At 48.6% G+C, this 26,403-nt stretch overlaps 2 protein-coding genes and 1 pseudogene across 2 annotated transcripts in view; 2 read left to right on the top strand and 1 right to left on the bottom strand.

Moving 5' to 3' along the window:
* The window catches only part of TELO2 (telomere maintenance 2), a 308,161-nt gene that overhangs the window by 169,135 nt on the left and 112,623 nt on the right, over nt 1-26,403 (top strand). The gene's annotated exons all lie outside the window — the stretch shown is intronic.
* IFT140 (intraflagellar transport 140) overlaps nt 1-26,403 on the bottom strand; it is a 237,089-nt gene that overhangs the window by 129,235 nt on the left and 81,451 nt on the right. The window contains exons 10-19 of the mRNA XM_075069081.1: nt 21,145-21,348; nt 20,563-20,635; nt 13,494-13,585; nt 7,437-7,587; nt 6,781-7,341; nt 6,192-6,361; nt 5,066-5,153; nt 4,700-4,932; nt 3,729-4,296; nt 253-545 (exon numbers count right to left, since the gene is read on the bottom strand). Of these exons, the coding sequence (XP_074925182.1) occupies nt 253-545; nt 3,729-4,296; nt 4,700-4,932; nt 5,066-5,153; nt 6,192-6,361; nt 6,781-7,341; nt 7,437-7,587; nt 13,494-13,585; nt 20,563-20,635; nt 21,145-21,348 (2,433 nt within the window). The remainder of the gene's footprint in view (nt 1-252; nt 546-3,728; nt 4,297-4,699; nt 4,933-5,065; nt 5,154-6,191; nt 6,362-6,780; nt 7,342-7,436; nt 7,588-13,493; nt 13,586-20,562; nt 20,636-21,144; nt 21,349-26,403) is intronic.
* Nucleotides 14,661-16,343, top strand: LOC142047263 (uncharacterized; annotated as a pseudogene).

The following is a 26,403-nucleotide window of genomic DNA, read 5'->3' as shown; positions in this document are numbered from 1 at the left end:
GACGTCGCAGTCACCGAAGGTGGCAGCGGAGATCTGATGCCTTCCCAGTGTGGGCTTGGAAGTCTGATATCTTGCCTTCTATAAGGTCCCCAAGGATCCCATTACTGCCAGTGTGTAGGGAAAGGCATGAGGGGACCTATCCATGGGTATCCATACGATGTCATCTCTATACATTGTTCATGAGTGTAGAAGTCCAGATGTTATTGATGGTCAGACAAGAGAAGAATGGCGTGGGAAGAACACCCCTTTTACCTCTTCATCATCCTCCTTGCTCGAAAATGCAGTGGCCACCAGTGACAATTGGTGCTTTGGTACCGTGCGCACCGGGGGGTAGTCTGTGCCAAGTACTAGAGATTCCGGCATTGAGGCTACCACCAAATCCTTCTGATGAAGAAAGTGGTCTAGCGCCACAGCTCTGTTGCTGCTGATGTTGGTGCTGGTGCTTTCATTGGTGCCATTGTTGCTGGTGCCATTGTTGTGGGCAGCGGTGCCATTATTGTTGTACAAGGTGGCATGGTTGTTGGAGCTATTCTCAGTGCTGCCTCCTTCAGTGGCGTCAATGGTCCCATGGTGGATGTGACAGTGTGCGACTCACCACTGCAGCATCTCCTGCTAGTTGTCTCAGGGAATTAGCATTTCTAGCCTCCAGAGCTCCCTCTGCAGGTTGATGTCCCGCTGCCTCTGGCCCCCGTGTCTCTCCCAGGACCCGGTGCCCCTTGTCTTTTGGGTGCTTCCCCCTGGCAATACCCCCCCCAGTCTCAGGGTCTCCCCACCCAGGGTAACCCCCAACCCTCTATCCCCACCTTGCCTCAGTTGTGGGCTACTGCCAGTCACCATCTAAGCCCCCGCTCACTGTGCCAGACTGCAGTGTAAAATCCACTCATCATAGGCAAGGGGGGTTTGGACCTGGTTCCTCTGCCTACCCGTGGGCTGCCCCTTGCAACCCCAGTACCTAACTGGCCTTCCACTAGGCCACAGCCTGGGGGGTTTCCAGGCCGGAGCTTCCACGCTTCCTTGGCCTTCCCCCAGCCTTGCTCCATTCCAGGTACACCTTCTCTCAGCTCCCTGCAGCCAGGTCCCTCCCTCTCAAAAGGTTAGAGAGAGAGTGTCTGCCAGCTCCTGATTCACTGGCCTTTTATAGGGCCAGCTGTGGCCTGATTGGGGCATGGCCCCAGCTGTGCCTGCTTCCCCCGATCAGCCTAGCTTTTCCTTCCCTGCCACAGCCCTCTCCTCAGGCTGTTTTAAACCTTTTTTAAGGCAGGAGCGGGTGACCACCCCGCTACAGTGGAGGAGGGCTTGGTCCTGCCTCTTGACTCAGCACTAGGGATCAGCATGGGTCGCAGCATGTTCCTGGTGCCTCGTATGTATTGAGTAGTAGTACAGTCAGCACCAATGATAGCGATCTGGCTGAAGAGTGTTTTCTCTTGGATTGCGCTCTGTATGGCAATGAAGATACTCTTTTCCTCATTTTTTTTTGAGGAATGAGCTTTTGCCTAGGTCGCTGGAGAGGTCTCCCTTGATCTGGCTGTGATAGGACTCTGTTGACCCAATTCAGAAACAGGCCGCAGGGACTTTCCCTCAGGATCATTTTAAGCCTCAGGTCTCGGTCTCTATGAGCCCGGGCTTTGAGGTTACTACAGTGAGCACACTTTTGAGGTATGTGCGACTCACCTAAGCATTTCATGCAATTGTGAGTGTCCGTTCAACACAGGCGTCACTTCCCTGCATGTCTGGCAGCATTTAAAGCTGGATGAACTGGGTATTTTTCTGTTCAAACAGGGGAATAGGGAGGAAAAGAATTTTTTAAATTTTTTTTTGGTAACAGGGAAGTAAACTAACTAAAAAGCTTACACTATCCAAGCAATCTAACTTATCCTAAAACTATCGAAAACAGTTTGTCTTTGAGGAACTGCTGGGAGCTCCGTCTCAGGCCAGGGATGGTTGAGAAGAAAATGAGGGGTATGAGTCACACGTGCGCTAGATTAGGCTCCAATGGCACCGTGAGACAGGCATCGCACATATGCAACCTGTACAGGCACTGCTGTTGAAACTTTCTGAGTGAAGGCGCAGGGACGCACCCACAGGGACATCACTCAAAGAAGAACCAATGCTGGCGAGGCCATACTGAGGCAATCAAAATAACCTTTACCTTGTCCTTTTTGATCTTCAGAAGACCCTTGTAAACTAGGGGAAATCGGGGGAAAGCGTATAGCAGGTCATCTGACCATGACCGTAGGAAGGCATCAGAGAGAGCCTTTGCCTGGACCGAGTCTCGAGCAAAAAAGTGGTGACATTTCTTGTTCTATGAGGAGGCAAAAAGGTCCAGCTGGGGAGTCCCCCACCTCTTGAAGGTGACGCTGGTGACCTGCGAGTAGAGAGACCGCTTGTGATGAGAGGAGAACAACGTGATAAGAGGAGAACAACCTGCTGAGGCGATCTGCCAACGTGTTCTGCTCTCTGGAGTGATGTGACGCCTCCAGGTGAATGGAGTGCTTCACACAGAAATCCCACAGCCTGAGGGCTTCCTAACAGAGGACCTAGCGCAGGCCCCTCCCTGTTTGTCGATATAAAACATTGACACTGTATTGTTCATCAGTACTTGCACCTCTCTACCTGAGAGCTGTGGAAGGAACACTTCACAGGCCAGGCATATCACCTTGTGTTCCTTCATATTTATGTGTAATGACAGCACATCCCTTGACCAGAGACCTAGGGTCCTAAGGCTGTCAAGGTGGGCCTCTCACCCCAGGTCTGACACATCTGATAGCAGCATGATTGAAAGCCACAGGGACTCAAAAAGGTACTCTAGATAGAGCCGAGGCCAGGTCTAACCACCACATCACGGAAGCCAGGACTAACGCTGGAATGGGGAGAGTCCAGATGGTGCCTGAACAGTGAGTAGACCGACTCGAGCCACATCTGAAGCAGTCTAAGATGCAGTCACACGTCACACCACATAGGTACACAAAACCACGTGGCCTAGTAAACACAGGCACATCCGGGCAGTCATCAGCAGGCATGCTGACACTCAGACGATTAAGTCCAACATTGCTTTGAGCCTGGCCTCCGGAGGAGAGCCCTGGCCTGAGAGGCATCTAGTACACGCTCTTATAAATTCTATTCTTTTCATCAGGACCAATATTGACTTCTGCTCAATTTATTAGGAGGCTCTGCAAATGGCTTGTACCGAGATGCTGTGTTGGACTTGATCCCTTGAATTGCCTGTGTCCACAAAAGATGGAGATATAGAGGTATGAGTCCTCAAATCGAGGGTGCTGTACCAGTTCCCTGGATCTAGCAAGAGAAATAATGGAGGACAGGAAGCCCATGTAGAAAAAGCAGTTACTCACCTTTTGTAACTATTGTTCTTTGAGATGTGTTGCTCATATCCATCCCAGTTAGGTGTGCGCATACCACATGCACAGCCATCGGAAAGTTTTTTGCCTAGAAGCATCTGTCGGATCGGCTGTGGACCCCCTAGAATAGCGCCTCCATGGCGCTCAATATATGACCCATCGCCTCCTCAGTGCCTATGCTGACAGAAGGGAAGGGGGGCATGTTGGAACGGATATGAGCAACACATCTCGAAGAACAACAATTACAGAAGGTGAGTAACCATTTTTAATTCTTTGAGTGATTTCTCATATTTATTCCAATTAGGTGACTCCCAAGCCTTACCTAGGCAGTCAGATTGGAGTGAAGGACTGCAGATTGCAGCACCGCTCTACGGAAGGCCGCATCGTCTCTGGTGTGCCGGATGATGGCGTAGTGTGAGGTGAAGGTATGCACCGAAGACCAAGTTGCCACCCTACATATTTCTTGCATAGGCACGTGGGCCAGAAACGCTGCTGACAAGGCCTGGGCCCTAGTGGAGTGTGTGGTGTGAGCTGGGGTTGGCACTCTGGACAGCTCATAGCAAGCGTGAATGCAGGATGTGATCCAGAAGAATATTATCTGAGAGGAGACCAGGAGGCCTTTCATTTGGTTCACGACTACCACGAAGAGCTGGGTAGATTTTCTGGACAGTTTAGTGCAGTCAATGGAGAAAGCTAGGGCTCTGCGGACATCAAGGGAATGCAGCTGTTGCTCCTGGGAACCGGTATGAGGTTTCGGGTAAAAGACAGGCAGGAAAATGTCCTGGCTGGTGTGAAAGTTCAACACCACCTTAGGGAGAAAGGCTGGGTGCGGTCTGAATTGCACCTTATCCTTGTGGAAGACTGTGTAAGGCGGTTCTGAGATGAGGGCCTTCGGCTCAGAGACGCGTCTCGCAGACATAATGGCAACCAAGAAAGCTGTCTTCCAGGAAAGATACAGGAGGGCACGTGGCCAGCAGTTCGAACAGGGGCCCCATGAGCCTTGAGAGGACCAGGTTAATATCCCAGGCAGGATAGGCTGGCAGACCTGCGAGTATAGATGGTCTAAGCCTTTGAGAAAGTGACCAGCCATAGGGTTAGTGAAGACAGAGCAGTCAGATGCACCTGGTTGGAAGACCAAGATGGCAACGAGGTGAACCCTTATGGAACATGCTGACAGGCCTTGCTGTTTCAGGTGCAGGAGGTACTTCAAAATGAGGGTTACACTCTTTTGGAGGGGGAGGGGAGGGGCAGCACTGGTCACACCAACACGAAAATCTCTTCCACTTTGCCAGGTATGTGACTCTGGTGGAAGCCTTCATGCTACCTAGCATGTCCTGTCTTACTTGGTCCAAACGCAGAAGCTCCATGGGGTTCAGCCATGCACCTTCCAAGGGGAGGGACCGGAGGTCGGGATGGCAGAGGCAACCATGGTCCTGAGTGAGTAGGTTGGGGAGGAGAGGCAACATGACCGGTATGTCCACCGACGGCTCCAGCGGCATGATGTACCAGTGCTGGCGAGGCCACACTGGAGCTATCAGAATCACGGTTGCCTCCTCCTTGTGGATTTCGAACAGGACTTTGTGCACGAGAGGGAACAGAGGAAAGGCATAGAGCAGGCATCTGTGAATGAGGGAGCCCAGGCTGTGACCCTTGAAGGGCACTTCCTGTTGCTTCGGGTAGCAAACAGGTTGACCTGGGGAAAGCCCCACCTTTGGAATATGTGGTGACATCGGCCAGAGAGACCACCCGTGCAAATGGAAGAACCTCCGAGGCAGTCTGCCGGTGTGTTCTGGATCCCTGGAAGAAAGGACGCGACCAGGTGAATGGAGTGCGCTATGCAGAACTCCCACAGTTGAATGGTTTCATGGCAGAGCGGGAGGAGCGGGCTCCCCCTGCTTGTTGATGTAAAATGTGCTTGTGGTGTTGTCCGTTAGAACCGCTATGCAGAGACCTTGCAGTTGGGCCTGAAAGGCTTGGCAAGCAAGGCGCACCACCATCAGCTCTCTGATGTTGATATGGAGGGATAGCTCGGACTGAGACCACAGGCGTTGATTCTAAAGGGTTCCCAGATGTGCGCCCCACCACAGAGCTGATGCATCCGTGACAAGGAAGGCTCGGGGCAGCGGAAGGGGACTCCCCTGCACATTACTCGGGGGTCGAGCCACCTGTGAAGGGAGGCGAGGATCTGCTCTGGTACCGTGACCACTGAGTTCAAGCTGTCACGCCCTGGGCAGTCGACTAAGGTGAGCCATGCTTGCAATGGCCTGAGACGGAGCCTGACAAGTTGAGTCATGTATGTGCCTTAAGGCATGTGGCTGAGGAGACTCCTGCATCCTCGTGCTGTCAAGGTCGGGAATTGCTGTAGGCCTTGAATGATGCCCACAATAGCCCAAAACCGGGAGTCCAGTAGGAGGGCCCGCACTTGAATGGAGTCCAGCACCACCCCAATGAATTCAACCCTAGAACTGACCCAGAGAATAGATTTCTCCACATTGAGGAGACGACTCAACCATTCGAACGTACATCTGACCAGGTGGAGTTGGGACTGCACTGGCCCTTTGGTGCAGCCCTGCAGTAACCATTCATCGAGGTAGGGATACACTTGTATCTGCCATCGACAGAGGAAGGCAGCCACAATCAATGTGGTGAACGCTTGTGGGGCCATTGAAAGGCCAAATGGAAGGGCTGTAACTGGTAATGTTTGCAGTTGACCATGAAGCGCAGGAAGCGTCTGTGCGCCGGATGAATTGCTATGTGGAAGTATGCATCCTTCATGTTGAGGGCGGCATACCAGTCCCCAGGATCCGAGGAGGGGATAATGGTGCCAAGGGAGACCATGCGGAACTTCAGCTTTACTATGAATTTTTTGAGCCTGCACAGGTCCAGAACAGGGCGGAGATCCCCTTTGGCCTTGGGGGCTAGGAAATAGCAGGAATAGAACCGCTTGTCTCTTAGGTCCTGTGGAACCTCCTCTATCGCCCCCATGGCAAGAGTGCCCAAACTTCCTGAATAAGGAGATGCTCATGAGAGGAGTCCCTGAAGAGGGACGGGGAAGTGGGGTGGCAGGGTGGGTAAGAGCAGAATTGGCAACAGTATCCTGCTTCCACCGTGCGGAGGACCCAGCGGTCCGAGGTTATTTGAGATCATGTATGGTGGAAGTGGGATGAACTATTCAAAAAGGGCAGGGAAGGATCCGGGGGTAAGTCTGGTATGCTGTCCTTGGGCGCCCCTTCAAAAGGCCTGCTTGGAACCCGACGATGGTTTGGTCAGGCCCTGGCCTTGACCAGACAAAGGGTTGGAGGGCTTCCTTTTGCCATTCTGCCCCTGCCGCCTGTAAAAATCCTGCCTTGGCCAAGGAAGGTAGGAGCGCTCTTGCAGCTGCTGGGGCTTGAAGTGTTTCCCCGGGTTGCTGGGGTATGCATACCCAGGGACTTCATCGTTGCCCTCGAGTTCTTAAGGCTATGCAGCCTAGAGTCAGTCTGCTCCACAAACAGGCCCTCCCCATCAAAGGGCAGATCCTGCAGTGTCTGCTGAACGTCAGGAGGCAGGCCAGAGACTTGCAACCAGCAGGTGCGCCTCATGGCAATCCCAGAAAACAAGGTATGTGCAGCTGAGTCTGCAGCGTCCAGCAAGGCCTGCAAAGAGGTCCCTGACACCATCTTGCCCTCATCAATAAGAGCCCCAAACTCCTCCCTGCACTCAGGTGGTACAAGCTCCTTGAACTTCAGCATGGCATTCCAGGAGTTAAAGTTGTAGCAGCTCAGGAGTGTCTGCTGATTAGCAATCCTGAGCTGGAGCCCCTCTGTGGAGTATACATTGCAGCCAAACAAGTCCAGCCACTTGGCGTCCTTAGACTTAGGTGCCGAGGCCTGCTGCCCATGCCTCTCCTTCTCATTCGTGGCGGCAACTACTAGCAAGCAGGGTTGTGGGTGTGTGAAGAGGTAATCGTAGCTCTTCCAGGGTACAAAGTTTTTGCATTCGACCCCTGTGGCCATAGAGGGAATGGAGGCTGGGATCTGCCAGATGGTTTTGGCATTGGCCTGAATGGTCTTGATGAGGGGTAGGCCACCCTTGATGGACCTTCCGGGGCCAAAAAGTCCACCACTGGGTCCTCCGATTCCATCACTTCCTTGGCCTGCAGACCCATGTTGCGCGCCACCTTGTGCAGGAGGTCTTGGGGGGCGCAGATGTCTATGGGGGGAAGCCTGGAAATAGGGGTGCCTGCCACGGGCTTGTCAGGGGAGGACGACGAAGAGGCCAGAGGGGGGAGAGGGTCAGCTCAACCTCTCTGTTCTATGGGGGCTTGATGCTCCATGTCATTGACTATAAGTCCAGGATCAGAAACAGGAGTTGAAAGGGGTCCCGAAGTGGGGAGGGGGCATGATGGTTCCTCCGCACCCCGAGGAGTGGACCAACTGGCCGAGGCTTCTGGAACCCTTGTTTCAGAGGCAGCCAACCAGGAAGCTCTAGACGGTGCACCCTGGGTTTGGTGATACATCCATTGCGTCCAGAATGGCCACTGGGTGGGCCCCTGTCCGTGCAGCAGTCATGGTCCTACCCCCATGTCAGGGGGCTACGTTCTGACTGGCGGAAGTCCTGATCCAAAGACAGCGACCCCTTCTCCGAACCCGAGGAATGAGATCAGGACCGTGAGGGCCAGGGTGGCGCTGAGCAGATCTGCGCCTATGAGCAGTGAGAAGGAGGGTGGTGCCGTGACCTGGATTGGTACCATAGCCAGGAGCTGCACCGAGCTGGTGAATGGTGCCAGGACTGCTGTCGGGTCTGGGACCTGCTCCATGATGGTGACTGGCGAGTGGTGTGGTGTCATGATTGGGAGCGCTGATGTGATCCAGAACGGTGCCATGAGTATGAGAAGCACCGCGATGAGGAGCAGTGCCAGGACTCTGAGTGGTGGTGGGGCTTACCCAACAGAGCCGACAGTGTCAACGGATGGATCAGTGCTGGCTTGCCTCAAGATAGTGCCATCCACTGTGGCACCGGAGGCTCGGCATGGAGCGGAGGGGATCCCGGTGCCGTGATGACAGTGAGGTCCCTAGCAGCTGGAAAGGTATCCAGGGTGGACGGTAGCTGAACTTCCACCACACTGTGGGACGGGAAGTCCAATGGCATCGGACTCAATGACTCCCCCAGTGGGGCCAAAGTCAACGGTGCCACGTCCATGACCTTCGCTCCTGGGTGCTCCTCCCCTGGACATGGTACAGAGGTCCGCTCCAAGGGGCCGGGTCTCTGCAAAGAAGAGCCACCCTTTTCTGGTTTCCAGTGTCGCTTCGGTGCCAGGGAGTGGGAGCAGTGCCAGGTCGATGTTCCCAGCTTCAGTGCCAGGGAGCGGCAGTGCCATGGGTCTCAGCCAGAGTCCATCCGCAGTGCCATGTCCACTGCCGCTGCCAGGACGCTGCACACCGAAGAGTTTGGTGCCAGGTCCTGCCACACTGAAGGAGGCTGGGGTCTAAGGAGCTGCTTCAGGCAAAAGTCCCGCTCCTTTTCAGTCCGAGGACAAAATCCCTTGCAGATCCTGCACTTCTCGGCTTGGTGAGTCTCCCCCAGATACTTCAGACAAGAGTCATAGGGGTCGTCCATTGGCATGGGCTTGGAGCAGGATTCGCAAGACTTAAATCTCAGGAACTTGGGCATGAGAGCCCCGAAGAAAGACAGTTGGGGTCAAACCCAACTGCCACTAACTACAACAAAACAAAGCAAAAAAGAAGCTACCAACAAAAATCAGAACTACTACTATCTAAATGAATCTAGGGACACATGGAGAACTTGCTAAGCAAGACGTCACAGTTCCAATAACTGTCACGGGCAGTAAGAAGGAACTGAGGGGGCACCAGGTCAGCAGGGTCATATATTGAGCATCATGGAGATGCCAATCCAGGGGGCTCCACAGCTGACCCAATGGATGCTGGTAGGGGAAAAACTTTCCAACGGCCATGCATGCAGCGTGCGCACACCTGATTGGAATCAATATGAGCAATCAATCGAAGAACCTCGTCTTCCTGAGATATTTGTTGAGATGACGCAGATCTCAGATAGGCCTCAGGCTCTCTTTCGCCTGGGGAACCAAGAGATAGTGGGTATAGAATCCTTTCCCTCTCAGTTCTGGAGGAACTACCTCCACAGCCCCTGTCCATAGGAGGGTTTGCACCTCCTGGACAAGAAGCTGTTTGTGAGAAGGGTCCTTGAAGAGGGACAGGGAATGGGGGTGTGATGTAGGGATTGAAATAAACTGGCAGGTGTAGCCCACTGCAATAGTACTGAACACCCAGTGGTCTGGTGTTATTGATTTCCAAGCAGAAAGGTATGGTAAAATGTGGTCCAAAAACAAAAGGGGGGTGTGCTGATCCCAGGGGGAGACTGGTAATCCATTCCTGAGCATGCCTTCAAAAGAACATTTATTCCTGCTTGGGAAACGGCTAGTGCCCAGTTGGGCAGTGGCAGAGGCCAGCTGGCTCTGGAGTCCTGGAAGCCATGCAGTTTTGTGTCCATCTGGTCCAAAAATAGTGAGGATCCTTCAAACGGAAGATCCTGCACTAGCTGCTGCACCTCTTGTGACAGTCTGAAGACTGCAGATATGAACCTGGCTGCCAAATCTACTGCATTTAAGGCAGCTTGGAGGGATCTTCTGGCCACTACCTTTCCTTCCTCCAAAATGACCAAGAATTCCTGCCGTGATTTTTGCAGCAGGTAGTCCTTAAATTTGGTCATGGAGTTCCAAACACTGATGTCATATCACCCCAGCAGTGCCTCCTGGTTTGCGATACAGAGTTGGCAAATTGCAGTAGAATAAACCTTTCTACCAAAAAGGTGCAAGTGTTTTGACTCCTTATTTTTTCGGGACTGGCCCTGCCTATCCCTCTCATTGGCTGCAGCAACCACCAGGGAGTCCAGGGAAAGGTGAGAGTATATATACTTGAACCCTTTTGTGGGCACACAGTACTTCTTTTCCACCCATTTAGAAATTGGGGGCAGAAAGAAAGTCTGCCATAGTGCTTTTACCCCCTCATGCACAGGCAGAGCCACCTTGGCAGGAGCTGCAAGAATACCAAAAAGGGCGTCCATTGGCTCTTTGAGCTCCTGTGCCCCTCGGCCCAGGTTGGCAGCCACCCTCTCAAGGACCTCCTGGTCGGCTCGCAAATCATCAGAAGGCAGGGTGTTAACAGGACCCACGAGTGCCTTATCTGGGGAAGATGAGGAGGATGCCAGTGTGGACAAGTGGTCAGATCCTCTACCTCTTCTGTGGCCATCTCAACTGGGGATACTGCTGGGGTTTTGGTACCAGGTCTAAGTTTAAACCTGGCTTTAGTACCGACCATCACAGATGGGTACAGATGGGAGGTACGAGAACTGTCTCAGTGCCGCTGGGAACCCCCAGGGGTTCCAGTACTGCCATTGGACTGGTCGCTCCCTGAAGGCCACAGACCCATAGATGGTATGCCAAGTGATGGCGCCTCTTTTGAGGGGACACTTCCTTCCTCAGAGTCTGATGAAGACTACGGCAATGTCATTGATGCACCCTCTTGCCGGCTATGATGGGGAGCTGGAGAACGATGCCTCTGTACCAGAGACCAGCTACAGGAGGCCAGTGATTGGTGCTGGGATTCTGGTGAGTGGCACCAGGACTCCAGTAACTGGTGCTTGGTCTCAGGGGATCAGTGCCATGTGACCAATGCCTGAGATCGGGTGATCGGCGCCAATTCTCGGGCAACCAGCACCTGGGCATTGGCAACCGGTTCTGGCTCACTGGAGATGGACGTCGGGAAAGTGATAGAGACTGGTGTTGGGCTGGGGACCATGGTGGAGGGCATAGGCACTGACTCTGTGGGTGCTCCAGGGGGAAAAATGGTGGGTCAGCTCCTCCCCACCAGTGCCTCCCGCTCACCAGCAGGCCCTGTAGATCAGCAACCCCCACCCCTAGCCTCCTGCACACTGCAAAACAGCTGTTTCGCAGTGTGGAGGAGGCTGAGAAAGAGTGGGGAGGAGAGTGGATGCAGCATGGTCAGGAGAGGGAGTGGAACTGGGTGGGAAGAGGCAGTGTGGGAATGGAGAGGGCGCAGGAGGAGGTGGGGGGTGGGGCCTTGGGGGACAGGGCCTTGGGGGAAGGAGTGGAGTGGAGGTGGGGCCTGGGGTAAAGCCAGGGGTCAAGCATGACCCAGCACTTTAGAAAGTCAGTGCCTGTGATGGAGGGCCCAGTGCAGGCTTCCCCCACAATACAACTGCCCTCAATGATTCCCTGGTGGTAGGCGAGCAGTTCCTAGGTGTAGGAGGAACTGGCAGGGCCATCAGGTCACTGACCACCTGAAAGGCTTCCAGCATGGAGGGCATCCTCAGGTGTGCTGTGCCTCTGCTATTCCCAGCCGTATGAGGTGGCTCCTAGGTTGGGCTGTGCGAGTAGCCCGGCACAGGTCACATCTCACTCCCCAAGTCTCTCTGGTGTCCTTTGGGCACTGGGGAGCGCTCTCTTGGGGCATGTTTCTTGTGCCACTTTCTCAGCACTGGGGATGTAGGGGTGCATGGTGCTGAGGAGTGCATGGTGCCGGAATCCAACCAGCTCAGAGCCCAATCTAAGCACGGCTTCCATCAACAGAGCTTTCAACCTGATCTCCCAGTCTTTTTAAGTGTGGGGTCTAAAGTCCTGGCAGATCCTGTACTTCTCTTACGTGAGCCTCCCCCAGGCACTTTAAGCAGCTGGGTGGGGATCACTCTTGGGCATGAGTTTAGTGCAGGCAGCACATGGCTTGACACCCAGAGACCAGGGCATGCCCCATCCCGGGAACTACGTCCCTAACTAAAACTAATTAATGACTAAAAGAAACTAACACCTAAAACTAACTATTTACAACAAAACAATTCAGTGAACCACTAGTAAAGGCATGCCAAAGCAAGGGAGTATACTGTTCCAGCAACTGTCATGGGCGGTAAGAAGGAACTGGAAGGGTGCAGGGCTAGCAGTGCCCCTTATACCAGCGCATAAGCGTGGGCATCCAGGGGGTGCTAGAGCTGGACATGAGAATGGACATGAGAAATTACTTGAAGTAGTCTGAGGGGCACTTAAATCTAAACCAAGGGAGCACTTAAATCTAAACCAAAAGCCTTTTTCATTGAATTTAAATATAATTTCATGGAAATATCTCTATTGGACTTTACAAATCCCAAAATTATTTTTATAAAACTTAAATTCTGGGCAAAAATTGACTAGACAGTATCTCTTTAATTTACTTAAATAAGGTGAATACTTAAATAACTAGTTACTGAATCCTGGAAACCAAGATCTGTTTTGTACAGGTACTTTATGAAACCAGTTTAAGTCTCTCTTAGATCTTTCATCTCTGCTGATTTTTAAAAGCTGTAGATTTTAGAATGAACGTTTCCAAAAGAGATGTATAAATTGTGCCCACAAAATCTACTTGGGCATACGAACATGTACATGTTTGCACAAAGAATGCAGTTACATACACAGAAATACTGACTGTATAAGCACACACCATTTGCATGCACATTTATTCATTCTAGGCATGCTACTATATTTTACACATGCATTTATCTGCTTGTGCCCACATATTTTGATACATTTTAAAAACTCTGGCCCTTACAAAGTCCATTTGTCTACTGTTGTTGTTTCTTATTATTTAGATTGTAGTAGCGCCCAAATATGCTAGGTGTTTTATAATATAAAAAATGACACAGGTCCTTCAGCCAAAACTTTTAATAGCACATTTTCCTTCCTATGCCAAGGGTAGAAGTGTTACATTTACTGAACCCCAATCTGTATTTTTTCAGCCATAAACACAGCACCTAACCTCTGAAAGGGATGAGAGATGACTGGGTAGTTTCAACCCTATATGTCACTGCCCTTCTCTGGTGAGTAAGAAAGGGGTTCTTGAATAATCAGTGGGGCCAGCATGCTATACCACAAGAACATACGCACCCCTATCTGGGTTTGGTTTGCCTCAGGCACTGATCTGAGGAGAAACTAAGCAAGAAAAAACAGTGTGGGTTAACTACATGCAGCAGGGTAAACCCACTAAATAAGCTTCCTAGGCACTTTGAACCCAGCACTTCAGTAATGTATTATGAATTGTCCCGTTGCTCCACCACCCCTGGACCAGCAGTACTCACCTGCCAGGTGCGGACCTGAACCCGATTTGGCTCAACTGTGTAAATGCTTTCTTCATGCATAGCCAGCACTGGAGAATCACAGAGGAAAGAGCCTGGAACATTCACAAGAATACCATGATTAGAATAAACAGCTACATGCTATTAATCAAAGTAAAGCATTTGGTCCAGAAAGCATGCTCTTTCAGTCTAATTCATGAAGTGACTAGTTCCTACAGTGATATCAATAAAGCAGTGTGCATTGACAGCAGGTCATTTCCAACTCACAACAAATCTGTTCTTCAGTCATTCTGTAGCACTTCCCAAAATCCGCACCCCCCCGCCCTTCTCCACCATCATTTGTCCCTTATGCTGGTTTCTCATTAGGAAGTACATCCAGAATATGAAATTATAACTCTAACAGAAGGTACTCCATAGACTCTGTTCATATGTGAGGGGTGGAAGAGTAGGGGGAGGCAGAGAGAAGAAAATTGACTGGCCCCAGTTTTATGATCAGATGAGATGATTCACCCTTCCATGATTTTGCTACAATTGAGAAGTTGTAAATGAGGGTGTGACAGAATTGGAGGTGCTCTTGAACAATCTGTGAATATTGCATGTTGACCTGGCTATTGGGACAGTTACTGGAATATGTTGATTTAGTAATAGGGAGGATTGTAAGGACAAAACAAACAAGAAAGGCAGAAGAATAGCTCATAATAAGTCACTTCTCAGCAAACATCTGAAGGTTCTTTAGAGAAAATGCTTGAACTACTGGCCTTGAAGAGTCTACCCCCTGGCTCCAGTCAACTAATGCCTGGTTTATACTATGATTTTAGGTCGAATTTAGTTGCATTATCTCGATTTAAGCCTGGACCTATCCAAACGACAAAGCCCTTTTTTTCAACTTAAAGGGCTCTTTAAATCGATATCTTTACTCCACCTCTGACAAGGGGATTAGTGCTGAAATCGGCCTTGCTGGGTTGAACTTGGGATAGTATGGATGCAATTTGACAGTACTGGCCTCCGGGAGCTATCCCAGAGTGCTCCATTGTGACCGCTCTGGTCTTTGACTCAGATGAACTGGCCAGGCAGACAGGAAAAGCCTGCAAATTTTTGAATCTCATTTCCTGTTTGGCCAGCCTGGCAAGGTGCAGGTGAGTGCAGATCTCATCAGCAGAGGTGACCATGATGGAGTCCCAGGATCTCAAAAGAGTCCAGCATGGAGCTAACGGGAGGTACGGGATCTGCTCGTCATATGGGCAGACAAATCCATGCTAGCTGAACTCTGTTCCAGTAAACGAAATGCCAAAACATTAGAAAAACTCTCAAAGGGCATGAAGGACAGAGGCCTTAACACGGATGTACAGCAGTGACACATAAAAATTAAGGAGCTAAGGCAAGCTTACCAAAAAAACAGAGGCAAATGTCCTCTCCAGATCAGAACCCCGAACATGCTGCTTCTATGAGAAGTTGCATGCCATGCTAGTGGGTGCAGCCACCACTATCCCAACCCTGTGCTTTGACTGCGTCAATGGAGAATCACGCAACACGGAAGCAGGTTTTGGGGACGAGGAAGATGATGATGAAGAGATTGAAGACGGCTCACAGCAAGGAAGTGGAGAAACCAGTTTCCTCAACAGCCAGTTTCTCACCCTGGACCTGGAGCCAGTAACCCCTGGACCCACCCAAGGCATGCTCCCAGACCCTGAAGGTGGAGAAGGAACCTCTGGTGAGTGTACCTTTGTAAATATTACACATGGTTTAAAAGCAAGCGTGTGTAATGATTAATTTTCCCTGGCATTTGCAGCCAGTACCTTTACTGGAAAAGTCTGTTAACGTGTATGAGGATGGAGCAGAAATCCTCCAGGGACATCTCCATAAAGCTCTTCTGGATGTACTCCCAAAGCCTTTGCAAAAGGTTTCTGGGGAGGGCGGCCTTATTCCATCTGCCATGGTAGGACACTTTACCACACCAGGCCAGCAGCACGCAGTCGGGAATCATTACATAACAAAGTATGGCAGCGTATGGTCCCGGTGTTTGCTGGCATTCAAACAACATCTGTTCTTTATCTCGCTGTGTTATCCTCAGGAGAGTGATATCGTTCATGGTCACCTGGTTGAAATAGGGTGTTTTTATTAAGGGGACATTCAGAGGTGCCCATTCCTGCTCTGCTGTTTGGCTGTGGCTGAACAGAAATGTTCCCTGCTGTTAGCTACGCGGTGGGGGGAAGGAGTGAAGTGTGAGTGATCTCTCACACCAAACCAGCAGGCCCTCAACACAAGAGGCAAAATGCAACCTTGTAACGAAAGCACATGTGCTGTGTAATGTGAACAGCAAGGTTTAACGGAAGAGAGTGTACCCTTTGTTCTTTAAAATGTGTCTCCCTTTTCCTCCACCAGCTACAAATGTTTCTCCTTCACAGAGGCTAGTTAAGATTAGAAGGCGGAAAAAAACGCACTCGGGATGAAATGTTCTCTGAGCTCCTGCTGTCCTCTCACACTGACAGAGCACAGCAGAATGCATGGAGGCAGACAATGTCAGAATGCAGGAAAGCACAATGTGAACACGAGGAGAGGTGGCGTGCTGAAGATGATAGGTGGTGTCAGTTTGCTGACAGAAGGCAAGAGTCGATGCTCAGGCTGCTGGAAGATCAAACTCATATGCTCCAGCATATGGCTGAGCTGCAGGAAAGGCAGCAAGAGCACAGACCACTGCTACAGCCCCTGTGTAACCAACCGCCCTCCTCCCCAAATTCGATAGCCTCCTCACACAGACACCCAAGAACACGGTGGGGGGGCCTCCAGCCACCCAGCCACTCCACCCCAGAGGATTGCCCAAGCAACAGAAGGCTGACCTTCAATAAGTTTTAAAGTTTTTAAGTTTCTAAGTTTCAGAGTTTTAAAGTTTTAAAGTGAAGTGTGGCCTTGTCCTTCCATCCTTCCCCTCCCTACCCTGCACTTCCCTCCTCCCCCATCCCTCCTGGGCTACCTTGGCAGTTAGCCCCCTATTTGTGTGATGAATTAATAAAGAATGCATGAATGTGAAGCAACAACTTTATTGCCTCTGCAAGCCATGATCGAAGGCTGGAGGTGAGGGCAGCTAGTTTACAGGGAAGTAGAGTGAACCAAGGGTGTAGGGGTTCATCAAGGAGAAACAAACAGAACTTTCACACCGTACCCTGGCCAGTCATGAAACTGGTTTTCAAAGCTTCTCTGACGTGCACTGCGTCCTGCTGTACTCTTCTAACTGCCCTGGTGTCTGGCTGTGTGTAATCAGCAGCCAGGCGATTTGCCTCAACCTCCCACCCCACCATAAACTTCTCCCCATTACTGTCACAGATATTGTGGAGCACACAGTAAGCAGTAATAACAATGGGAATATTGGTTTCACTGAGGTCTATCCAAATCAATAAACCACACCAGCGCGCTTCTAAACATCCAAATGCACATTCTACCACCATTCTGCACTTGCTCAGCCTACAGCTGAACAGCTCCTGATTACTATCCAGGGTGCCTGTGTACGGCTTCATGAGCCATGGCATTAACGGATAGGCAGGGTCCCCAAGGATAACTATACGCATTTCAACAACCCCAATGGTTATTTTCTGGTCTGGGAAGAAAGTCCGTTCCTGCAGCTTTTGAAACAGACTAGAGTTCCTGAAGACGCAAGCATCATGTACCTTTCCCAGCCATCTGACATTGATGTTGGTGAAACATCCCTTGTGATCCACCAGTGTTTGCAGCACCATTGAAAAGTACCCCTTGCAGTTCATGTACTCACTGGCTTGGTGCTCTGGTGCCAAGACAAGGATATGGTTTCTGTCTATCGCCCCGCCACAGTTAGGGACTCCCATTGCATTAAAGCCATCCCATATGACCTGTACATTTCCCAGAGTCACTACCCTTGATATCAGTGCTCTTTGATTGCGTTGGCCACTTGGATCACAGCAGCCCGCACAGTAGATTGCCCACTGCAAACTGATGCCCGACTGACTGGTAGCTGTCTGGCGCTGCAAGCTTCCACAGGGCTATTGCCACTTGCTTCTCAGCTGTGAGGGTTGCTCTCATCTTGGTATTCTGATGCTTCAGGCCAGGGAAAAGCAAGTCACAAAGTTCCATGAAAGTGCCCTTACGCATGCAAAAGTTTCACAGCCACTGGGAATCGTCCCAGACCTGCAACACTATGCGGTCCCACCAGTCTGTGCTTGTTTCCCGGGCCCAGAATTGGCATTCCACAGCATGAGCCTGCCCCATTAACACCATGATGTGCACATTGCCGGGGCCTGTGCTTTGTGAGAAGTCTATGTCCATGTCTATGTCCTCATCACTCTTGTCACTGTGCTGCTGTTGCTTCCTCGCCTGGTTTTGGTTTGGCAGGTTCTGGTTCTGCATATACTCCAGGGTAATGTGCGTGCTGTTTACAGTGCTCATAATTGCCACGGTGATCCGAGCAGGCTCCATGATCCCAGTGCTATGGCGTCTGGGCTGAAAAAAGGTGTGAAACGATTGTCTGCTCTGATGGAGGGAGGGGTGACTGACGACACGGCTTACAGGGAATTAAAGTCCACAAAGGGGGTGGCTTTGCATCAAGGAGAAACACAAACAACTGTCACACAGAATGGCCCCCTCAAGGATTGAATTCAAAACCCTGGGTTTAGCAGGCCATTGATTTCACGGAGGGAGGGAGGAAGCAAATGAATACAAAACAAATTGGGTCTATTTCTTGTTTTGAGCCATTCCATCTATCTTTTACATCTTTAGGGTGGCAGCAGACAGTTCAGTTCGACTGCTAGCCATTGTCATCTCCTGGGTGCGTGGCAGAAGATGCTGCATTACAACAGCTAACTATCATCATCTCTTGGCTGCTCGCCAGAAGATGGTGCAGTAGGACTACTAGCCATTGTCTTCTCCTCGGTGCCTGGCAGAAGATAGGAATGACCTGGCTGAGTCACTCCCATGTCAGTCAGGCGTCCGACTGACCTCACCGAGGTCAGTTAAAAGAGCAACCAGGAGTATGACGACAATGGCTACCAGTCATAACACACCAACTGCTGCCAAAAGGAAATGAGCTGCTACTGTGTAGCAATGCAGTCCCAAGTCTGCCAGCAGTCAGGAGACTTACGGTGACCGTCAGCTGTGTGGGCTCCATGCTTACCGTGGTATGGCGTCTGCACAGGTAACCCAGGAATAAAGACGCAAAACAATTGTCTGCCGTTGCTTTCACGGATGGAAGAAGGGGGTGGGGGCGTGCGGGCTGACGACATGTACCCAGAATCACCCACAACAGTTTTTTCCCCATCAGGCATTGAGATCTCAACCCAGAATTCAAATGGGCGGTGCAGACTGCAGGAACTGTGGGATAGTTACCCACAATGCAACACTCCGGAAGTCGACGCTAGCCTCGGTACTGTGGACGCAGTTCGCCAACTTAAAGCACTTAGAGCATTTTTTGTGGGGACACACACAATCGACTGTATAAAAATGATTTCTGAAAAAACGACTTCTATAAATTCGACCTAATTTCGTAGTGTAGACATACACTTAGAGAATCACTTTTGACAGCATCATCCACATCTGCGAATCAGAAGATCAAAAGGATTAGAGAAGTTTAAAAAAATCTCTCTCTCCAGCGAGCAGGTAGTGGTTGGGGGAACTGTTTGCAGGGGACAGACTGACAAAAAGTTGCCACGAGGGTATCTGAAGAAGCTAGGTGTGCCTAGCTCACCATCACAGGATGGTAGGGCTTTAGGTAAGACAGACGTGCACGTAAACTGTCATTTTAAAATCCTGTTACTTTAAATGCTTTATTCCTACTATTAAAATAAACAATACTTGGGCTTTTAAGAAGGCTGTTTAGTCGCACAGTCCTAAAGGGAGAAATCACAGGTACCAAACCCAATTGGCCCTTTACTATTAGAAGGTGTTCAGTTACTATGGTGGAGAGCACAGTATAGGAACCTAAATAGAATAGGGTAAGCACAGTTCATATACAGTGTACTGTACTGTAGCCAGGGCACAGTCTTAAGAGAAGGAGAATCGCGGAATTTCACCTCAGGAGAGGTAAAGGGATGAGGCCTGCATGACACCTGATGCACTCAGACCATCAATGGGTCAGAGATGCAGCTAGCTCTGTAACCATGACAGGGGACTTCTATGTCTGAACATTAATTTGCAATGAAACCATTCTGTGGGTTTCTGTGTATTTATTTTTTAAATCTAATCAATGAATTCTTAGTAATCTAGTGCAGCTTCTTAGCACTAAACTAACTAGGAGCAGTGCCCAAGAGAAGAGTGAAATGAAGTGATCAGAAGTGATGTCAACATATTTTGTGGTGGGTAGCAGGCATTATCTGTTAACACTGGTACATAAGTCTGTTTCCAGTTTCCCAGCACTCATGTGCCTTAAAAGTAGATATTGCTTTATAATATCATTAAAAATAAAGCCTTACATTTGTATCACACTTGCAAATGCAATAAGGTCAGACTTTTATATACGATTTATTAAGAACTATGTTTCTGGGATGTGCTTCATAAGGGTCTGAGTTTTGTGGGTTATTTTAAACTGATTTAGCTTGGGTTTGTTTTGTTTTTAACCTGTGAATAAGGCATCTCAGAGACATAATCAAGCTACTCTAGCTCTCTTGTAGTTTCCATGCTATCAAGACTCCTAAGGGACTGGAAGTGTACATCATTTTTACTACAGGTCAGTTCCCCCCTTAGTACTACTCATGATACACATATAAGAATGTAGAGAGATTCAGGTATCAAACTGCACACTATATTCAGAGGTTTCAGTTAATGATTAGAGCAAAGGTCTGGGAGCCAGAATTTGAATCTGTTCTTGTCATTGACTCAGATGATCAAGGATCTGTCCACCTCTTTTATATCTTATTTTCCTATTCTGTAAATTGGAATAGCAACCATTTCACAGGAATGTTGTGAGGGCTAATTAGTGTTTGTAAAGTTCTGAAATGCAAAGTATGATTATTAAAGCTTAAGAGTTATCATGAGTTCAGTGAACATATAATTTTTTGGGGATTCACCACCCCCATACATGTTCTCCTATGGGCTACCTCTTGTGAAGTCCTACCTGCATTTCGTAAAGTGGCTCCTGAGCATTCAAAGACAGTGACTTGTTTCCCATTCCAGAATACTACAGCATCCTGAAATAGCCACAGAGAAGTTACAAAGCAGTTACGTTTCTGCTGGAATCATGCATGAAATCCCTCAACGATTTGTAATTCATCTTAGCGCCAATCTACTAATTCTGCTAAAATCCTTTTCATACAAAATCCCATGTAGAGTCTATGCTATATTTATTTCTGTGCATGAACAAACAACAATGGAATAAACTTTCCATCACAGCCATCACCTTATACCTTCCTCTATATATTTACAGGGTTGTCCAATGCCCAGAGGTCACTAATCAGAGAGCTATTAATGAACAATTGTGCTTTCTGGAAATAAGCTCCATTGGAATGTGCCTGTTGTAACAGTGATGCTATTTTCCATCAACAAACATATACTGCATAAGCAACTAAAATATAAGGAAGGGAGTATCTGAGAAGAGTTAGATAAATTATGGTGGAAAGCCTGGATTTCATCTCTGAAATAATTAAATCATATTAAGCAAGAAAAGAAACTGCTCACAACAGCTGAGGTGGTGAGTTACCTTAGTGGCAAATACTCCATTAATGTGCATATCAATGCGGAGGCTGTGTGTGGCTCCTGTACCGAAGAAGGTCACATTAAACAGATTTGGGGACACTTGCACTACTGCCACCTGCTGGTGGAAATGAGATGACATAGCCTGCTCGCTGAGGATCACCACAGAGCTCATGTTGTTCACTGCCAGTAGGTTTTTCCTGGAGCCCCACTGCACACAACAGAGAGGGAGAGAAAAATCCAGAACACTTTAATCAGCGATTTTTGAAACACTGTAATTCAGAGGGGCCTCAGTTACAGAGAGTATCTCGGGGTAGGGGGCATGTATAACATACATATTATCTCAAAATGAAATCCTAGTTTCTGAACTCAGGCATAGTCAAGAGGTTGTATATCCAACTGTACTTCTTCAGGGTATGCTATAACCATATTTTCACCCATACTCTTTCAGTACATGGAGCAGGGTATGGATCAGCATTCATGTTGCACTCTCTGTCAGTACCCAGCCCCAGCTGGAGAAGCTAATAATCCAACCAGCAGACCAAATTCTAGTCATGTGCCACTTGAGGCATGTTGCACACACACTAAAAAGGGTACATGGAAGAGCCTGTTTAAAACTATTACCTCTTTTCATCCCACCCCCTTGACACTATTACATCACCTTGCATTCAGTACTGTTAGAGAAAGATAAGGTACTCAACAAGATAGCTAATACTTTTTCCTATAAAATCAAGATGTTCATGTGAAGTTCTTTCCCATGACAAATTGTTTCTTCTTTGACTACCCATAGTCCTATTTTCAGTTTTCTTAAGATTTCACTTAGAGCTGGTTCAAATATTTTAGATGAAAAATGCAGTTTCAACCAAAAAACATTTTTCCCCAAGACTTAGATTGTAGGCAGCAGCAGTGGAGGATGAAGTAGCAGCAGCCACCCTACTACACTTTAGCCCAGTGGTCAGGGAACTCACCTGAAATGTGGAAGATCTGAGTTCACTTTCCTCTGTAGTGATGTGGAGAACAGATTAGAAAATTGCAGGAGAGTACAATGAGCTACGGGATATTCTGGGGAAGGTCTTGCTTAATCTCTCCCATTGAAGCTTTTCCATTTTTTATAAACAGTCACTGGAGCAGGAACAGGAACTTGGGTCTCTGATATTCCACCGAAGTGCCCCAACCACCAGGCTATAGAGTCACCCTCTCACTCACTCAGTCTTGTCCAATGACTATTCACAGTCATAATGAATGACTTTGAATTGCCACTATGAATATCTAGTTCTAATTTCACCTTCTTTTGCCAGCCATCTCAATCAATAGTGCATTTCAATTTCCCAAGCCATACAATACCCATCATGTGCACAAATGAAGAGATCTGAGAGCATTTTTCCCTATTGAGTCCCACCCTACTCCAACTAAATATTATTTAATATGAATTATTCCCCCCCCCCAAAAAAATGTTAAGACCAGTCACACAAAGAAGTCTTTCATAAGCAATAACTGGGGAGAGTTCTATTGAATTTAATAGGGATTAGACTAATCAGTTTCTACAAATAATCAACAGAATTTTATCAAAATTACTCCAAAAGCCTACATAATAAATAGGAAGGCTCTCCTTCTCTATTTTAAGACATCATGTAGTGGGAATATAATTTTCTGCTGAGTTCTATAGACTGTCTCCAAAAAAACAAAAATAAAACAACAACAAAAAGCCATAGGAAGCATACGTAACTGACTTTGACCAAAACACAGCATAATGTTTTAAGTCTATTGCTAAATGGATTCCCAGAGGGGAGAATGCTATCTTGGAGTCTTCTTTGAGGCCTCTTTGACCAATTTCATTTTGTATAGACAGAGAATTTTCAAGGAAGCACTTAAGTCCAAGATCGGACTGCTCAAGATAATACCCTTCAGCAGATTTCACAGCCAGTAAAGCCAGGAGTCTTCCCAAGGTAGGAGAGTCATTTGTTCACACTTGTCCATCACTGACACCTTCCGAATACTTCAGGCAGTTCTTTATACCAGTCAAATACAACACAAGAGCTTTGATGGTAAAATGTCTCAAGTGCCCAGTTCTGGGATCTTACTGCTTCACTATGGCCTTCATTTGTACTTTATTAACAGATAACCAAACTAGTTGACTGTATGGCTCACTTGGACCAATTATTTAAATACCATTTAAGTTTTTGCAGAGTATAGTATCCTGGATAAGTTCAGTGGGTTTGCTGTACATTAATAAACTATTATTTACATTATGGTAGACCCCAAAGGCCCCATCCCCATTGTGCTAGGCACGTTATAAATCTGTAACAAAGAGATCGTCCTGCCCTCAAGAGCTAACAATATAAATAATAAATAAAGCCACTTGTGCAATGTTAGTACACAGAGCTTCCTGCAGGAGTAAATTGCTACAACTCTACTTTATCCTGCCAAACTTTGCAGCAGAAAATGATGATAAATTGTATATCATCTGGGACCATTAAACTGTCTCTAATTTGCAGTTACAGTAATATAAATATGATGATGATGATCAGGAAAGAAAACAAAGCTGTGGCAGCCATGTTAGGGACTCCAAAATCTGAGTGAATAGGACTTTTGTAGGATATGCAAGACCTGACTCTGGGATGACTTGTGTAGTTATTCATTTTAATGAACAGATGGTAGCCTGTATATACATAGTTAAGACAGTAACTTGTTTGATGCCATAGGCCCCTTTTTTTTAACTTTAGACCCTGAAGTTTCTTATGTTTAGTCCCACCACATGAGACTTTTTTGCAGAAAGTTTGGGATGGCATTGTCAAATTTGCATCAGCTTTCCATTACAAAAGATTTTTCTTACTTTCTTTGAAAAGTCATTTCTCAAAAACAGCTTAGCTCACAGGTTCCAGATTTGGTTTATTCTATGATCTCAATAAGTCTTGATGTCTGACTATTCTTGAAAAGTCTGGTGGACTCATTGTAGGGTTATTAACTACATTTCTTTGAAATGTATGATAATTCCATGAATGCTCCACAGATATTACAAAGCTCCCAGGTTCCTTGTATGGGATCCATGTGGGGCTTAGAAACTCTGTCAGAGTAGACACACCAAATGTATTAGGATAAATTGCAGAATTCATAAGTGCGGCAGAAGCAGAAGGCACTCTTGGGCTCCAGAAACTCTTTATCCTGCAGAACTTGTAAGCTGAGACAAAGTGAGTCTCCAAAACTCCTGCATTTTACTAAAATTTTTGAGCTACTGGTAGAACATTTTAATTTTCAGATTTTCATGTTTGTTTTTAACCATAACACTGAATTCAAAACATTTGAGGTGTTTCTATGACTACACCATTCTAATAACATTGATTTAAATAGATCACAGATTTGGTTATAGTACAATTATAACCAAATCTGTGATCTGGAAAATAAGGCTAAATTATAGCTTTATTATTTTTCATTTTTATTTCTGAAGGTACTTGATTAACAGCACTGATTGACAGCTATCATACTATTATACTCCAACATAAATGAACTAGAGCAGTGGATCTCAAACTGGGGTCTGTGAGGGTACTCCGAAGGGTCCACAAGTCATGTCCGGGCAGGGCCAGCGCTTCCATTAGGAGACCCTAGGGAGTCACCTAGGGTGCCAGGATTCGGGGGGGCGGCATTTTATGCACTCCCCACGGGGCGCACGGGAGTGTCCGGTTCCGCTCCTGTTGCGCCACCGAAGAAGGACCTTCTGCCGAAGTGCCATGGAAAACAGCAGCAGGCAATTGAGCAGCTCAATGACTGCCGCTGTCGCCTGCGGCATTTCGGCAGAGGGTCCTTCTTCGGCGGAGCAATGGGAGTGGAACCGGAAGCTCTCGCGTGCCCCATGGGAAGCGCACAAAATGCCACCCCCTGAATTCTGCCTAGGGTTCCAGAAATCCTGGCGCCGCTCCTGTGTCCGGGACCAACAACCCCGCTGATCAACCCCTCCCTTTCTCTCCCAGCGCCTCCTCCACATTGCAGAACAGCTGTTCAGCAGTGTGCAGGAGGCACTGGGAAGGAGGAGGAGGAGTGGGGATGGGGGGCACTCAAGGGAGGGAGTGGAAAGAGGCGAGGCAGAGGTAGACTGGAGGTGAGCAGGGATTGAGCATCCCCGGGGAAAATTAGAACTCAGTTTGTGGGGGGTCTGTAAAAATGTTTAAATCAAAATGGGGGTCCTTGGGTTGCTAAAGTTTGAGAACCTCTGAACTAGAGAGCATTTCCCATCTACCTTGCTTCACAAACCATTGGGCTAGATTGTAACAAACTGAAAGATTAATCTGGCCAGGAGCCAAATGCAGCTAATACTGGCCTTTGGCCTCAATATATTATGATCACTTTCTGCCTTGCTGGAGGTTTTCCCTTGGAAAAGTGGGTAAAAACCTTTTAGAGGAATTTCTGAGGATTCCAAGAAGAGAGGGTTACTCACCATGAGCAGTAACTGAGGTTTTTCAAGATGGTTGTCTCTGTGGGTGCTGCACCTTGCGCCCTGCACTTGTAATCAGAGATCTGTAGCAGCAGTGCCTAGTTGGGTCACGCACATGCCATTGCCGTTACACGGCACCCCGGGCGGTTACATAGCACTGTGTAACCAGCTGTTCCTTGGTTCGTTCTCTTCTGCAGAGAATCTAGCGTGAAACTCCAAAGTAGAGGGGAGGAGGGAATGTAGTGGAGCACACACAGGGACAACTATCTTGAAGAATTTCAGTTGCTGCACAAGGTGAGTAAGTCTCTCTTCTTCGAGAAGCATCCCTGTGGGTGCTCCACTTAGGTGACTGTCAAGCAGTGCCCCTCAGAGTCTAAACAGAGAGTCTGATGATGACTGTTGCTCTATACAGCATAGTGCTTTGTGAATGTGTGGGCAGATGCCCAAGCTGCTGCTCCGCAAATGTCAATAATGGGGACATTGAAGAGAAAGTATATGGATGCTGGAAGCGTGTGGGCATAGGCGCCGACTTCTCCTCTACTCCATGGATGCTCGACCCCACCCTGGCTCCTGGCCCCGTCCCTGTACCACCCTTGCCCTGTCCCAATTCCACCCCCTTCTCCCAAGTCCTTGCCCCTGCCCTGACTCTTTACTGCCTCCTTCCTCGAGCACGCCACTCCTCCCCTCTCCCTCCCAGAAAGTCCTAAGCGCCACCAAACAGCTCTTAGGCAGTGGGCAGGAAGTGCTGGGAAGGTGAGGAGCGGGGGATGCCGCGCTCGGAGGACGAGAAGGGGAAGGGGGTGGGGGGAGCTTGGCTGCCGGTGGGTGCAGAGCACTCGC

Source organism: Chelonoidis abingdonii, chromosome 9 (assembly GCF_003597395.2).
Source record: "Chelonoidis abingdonii isolate Lonesome George chromosome 9, CheloAbing_2.0, whole genome shotgun sequence".
NCBI lineage: Eukaryota > Metazoa > Chordata > Testudines > Testudinidae > Chelonoidis > Chelonoidis abingdonii.
The sequence above is the reverse complement of the archived record's forward strand: the minus strand, read 5'-3'. Positions and strand labels throughout refer to the sequence as shown.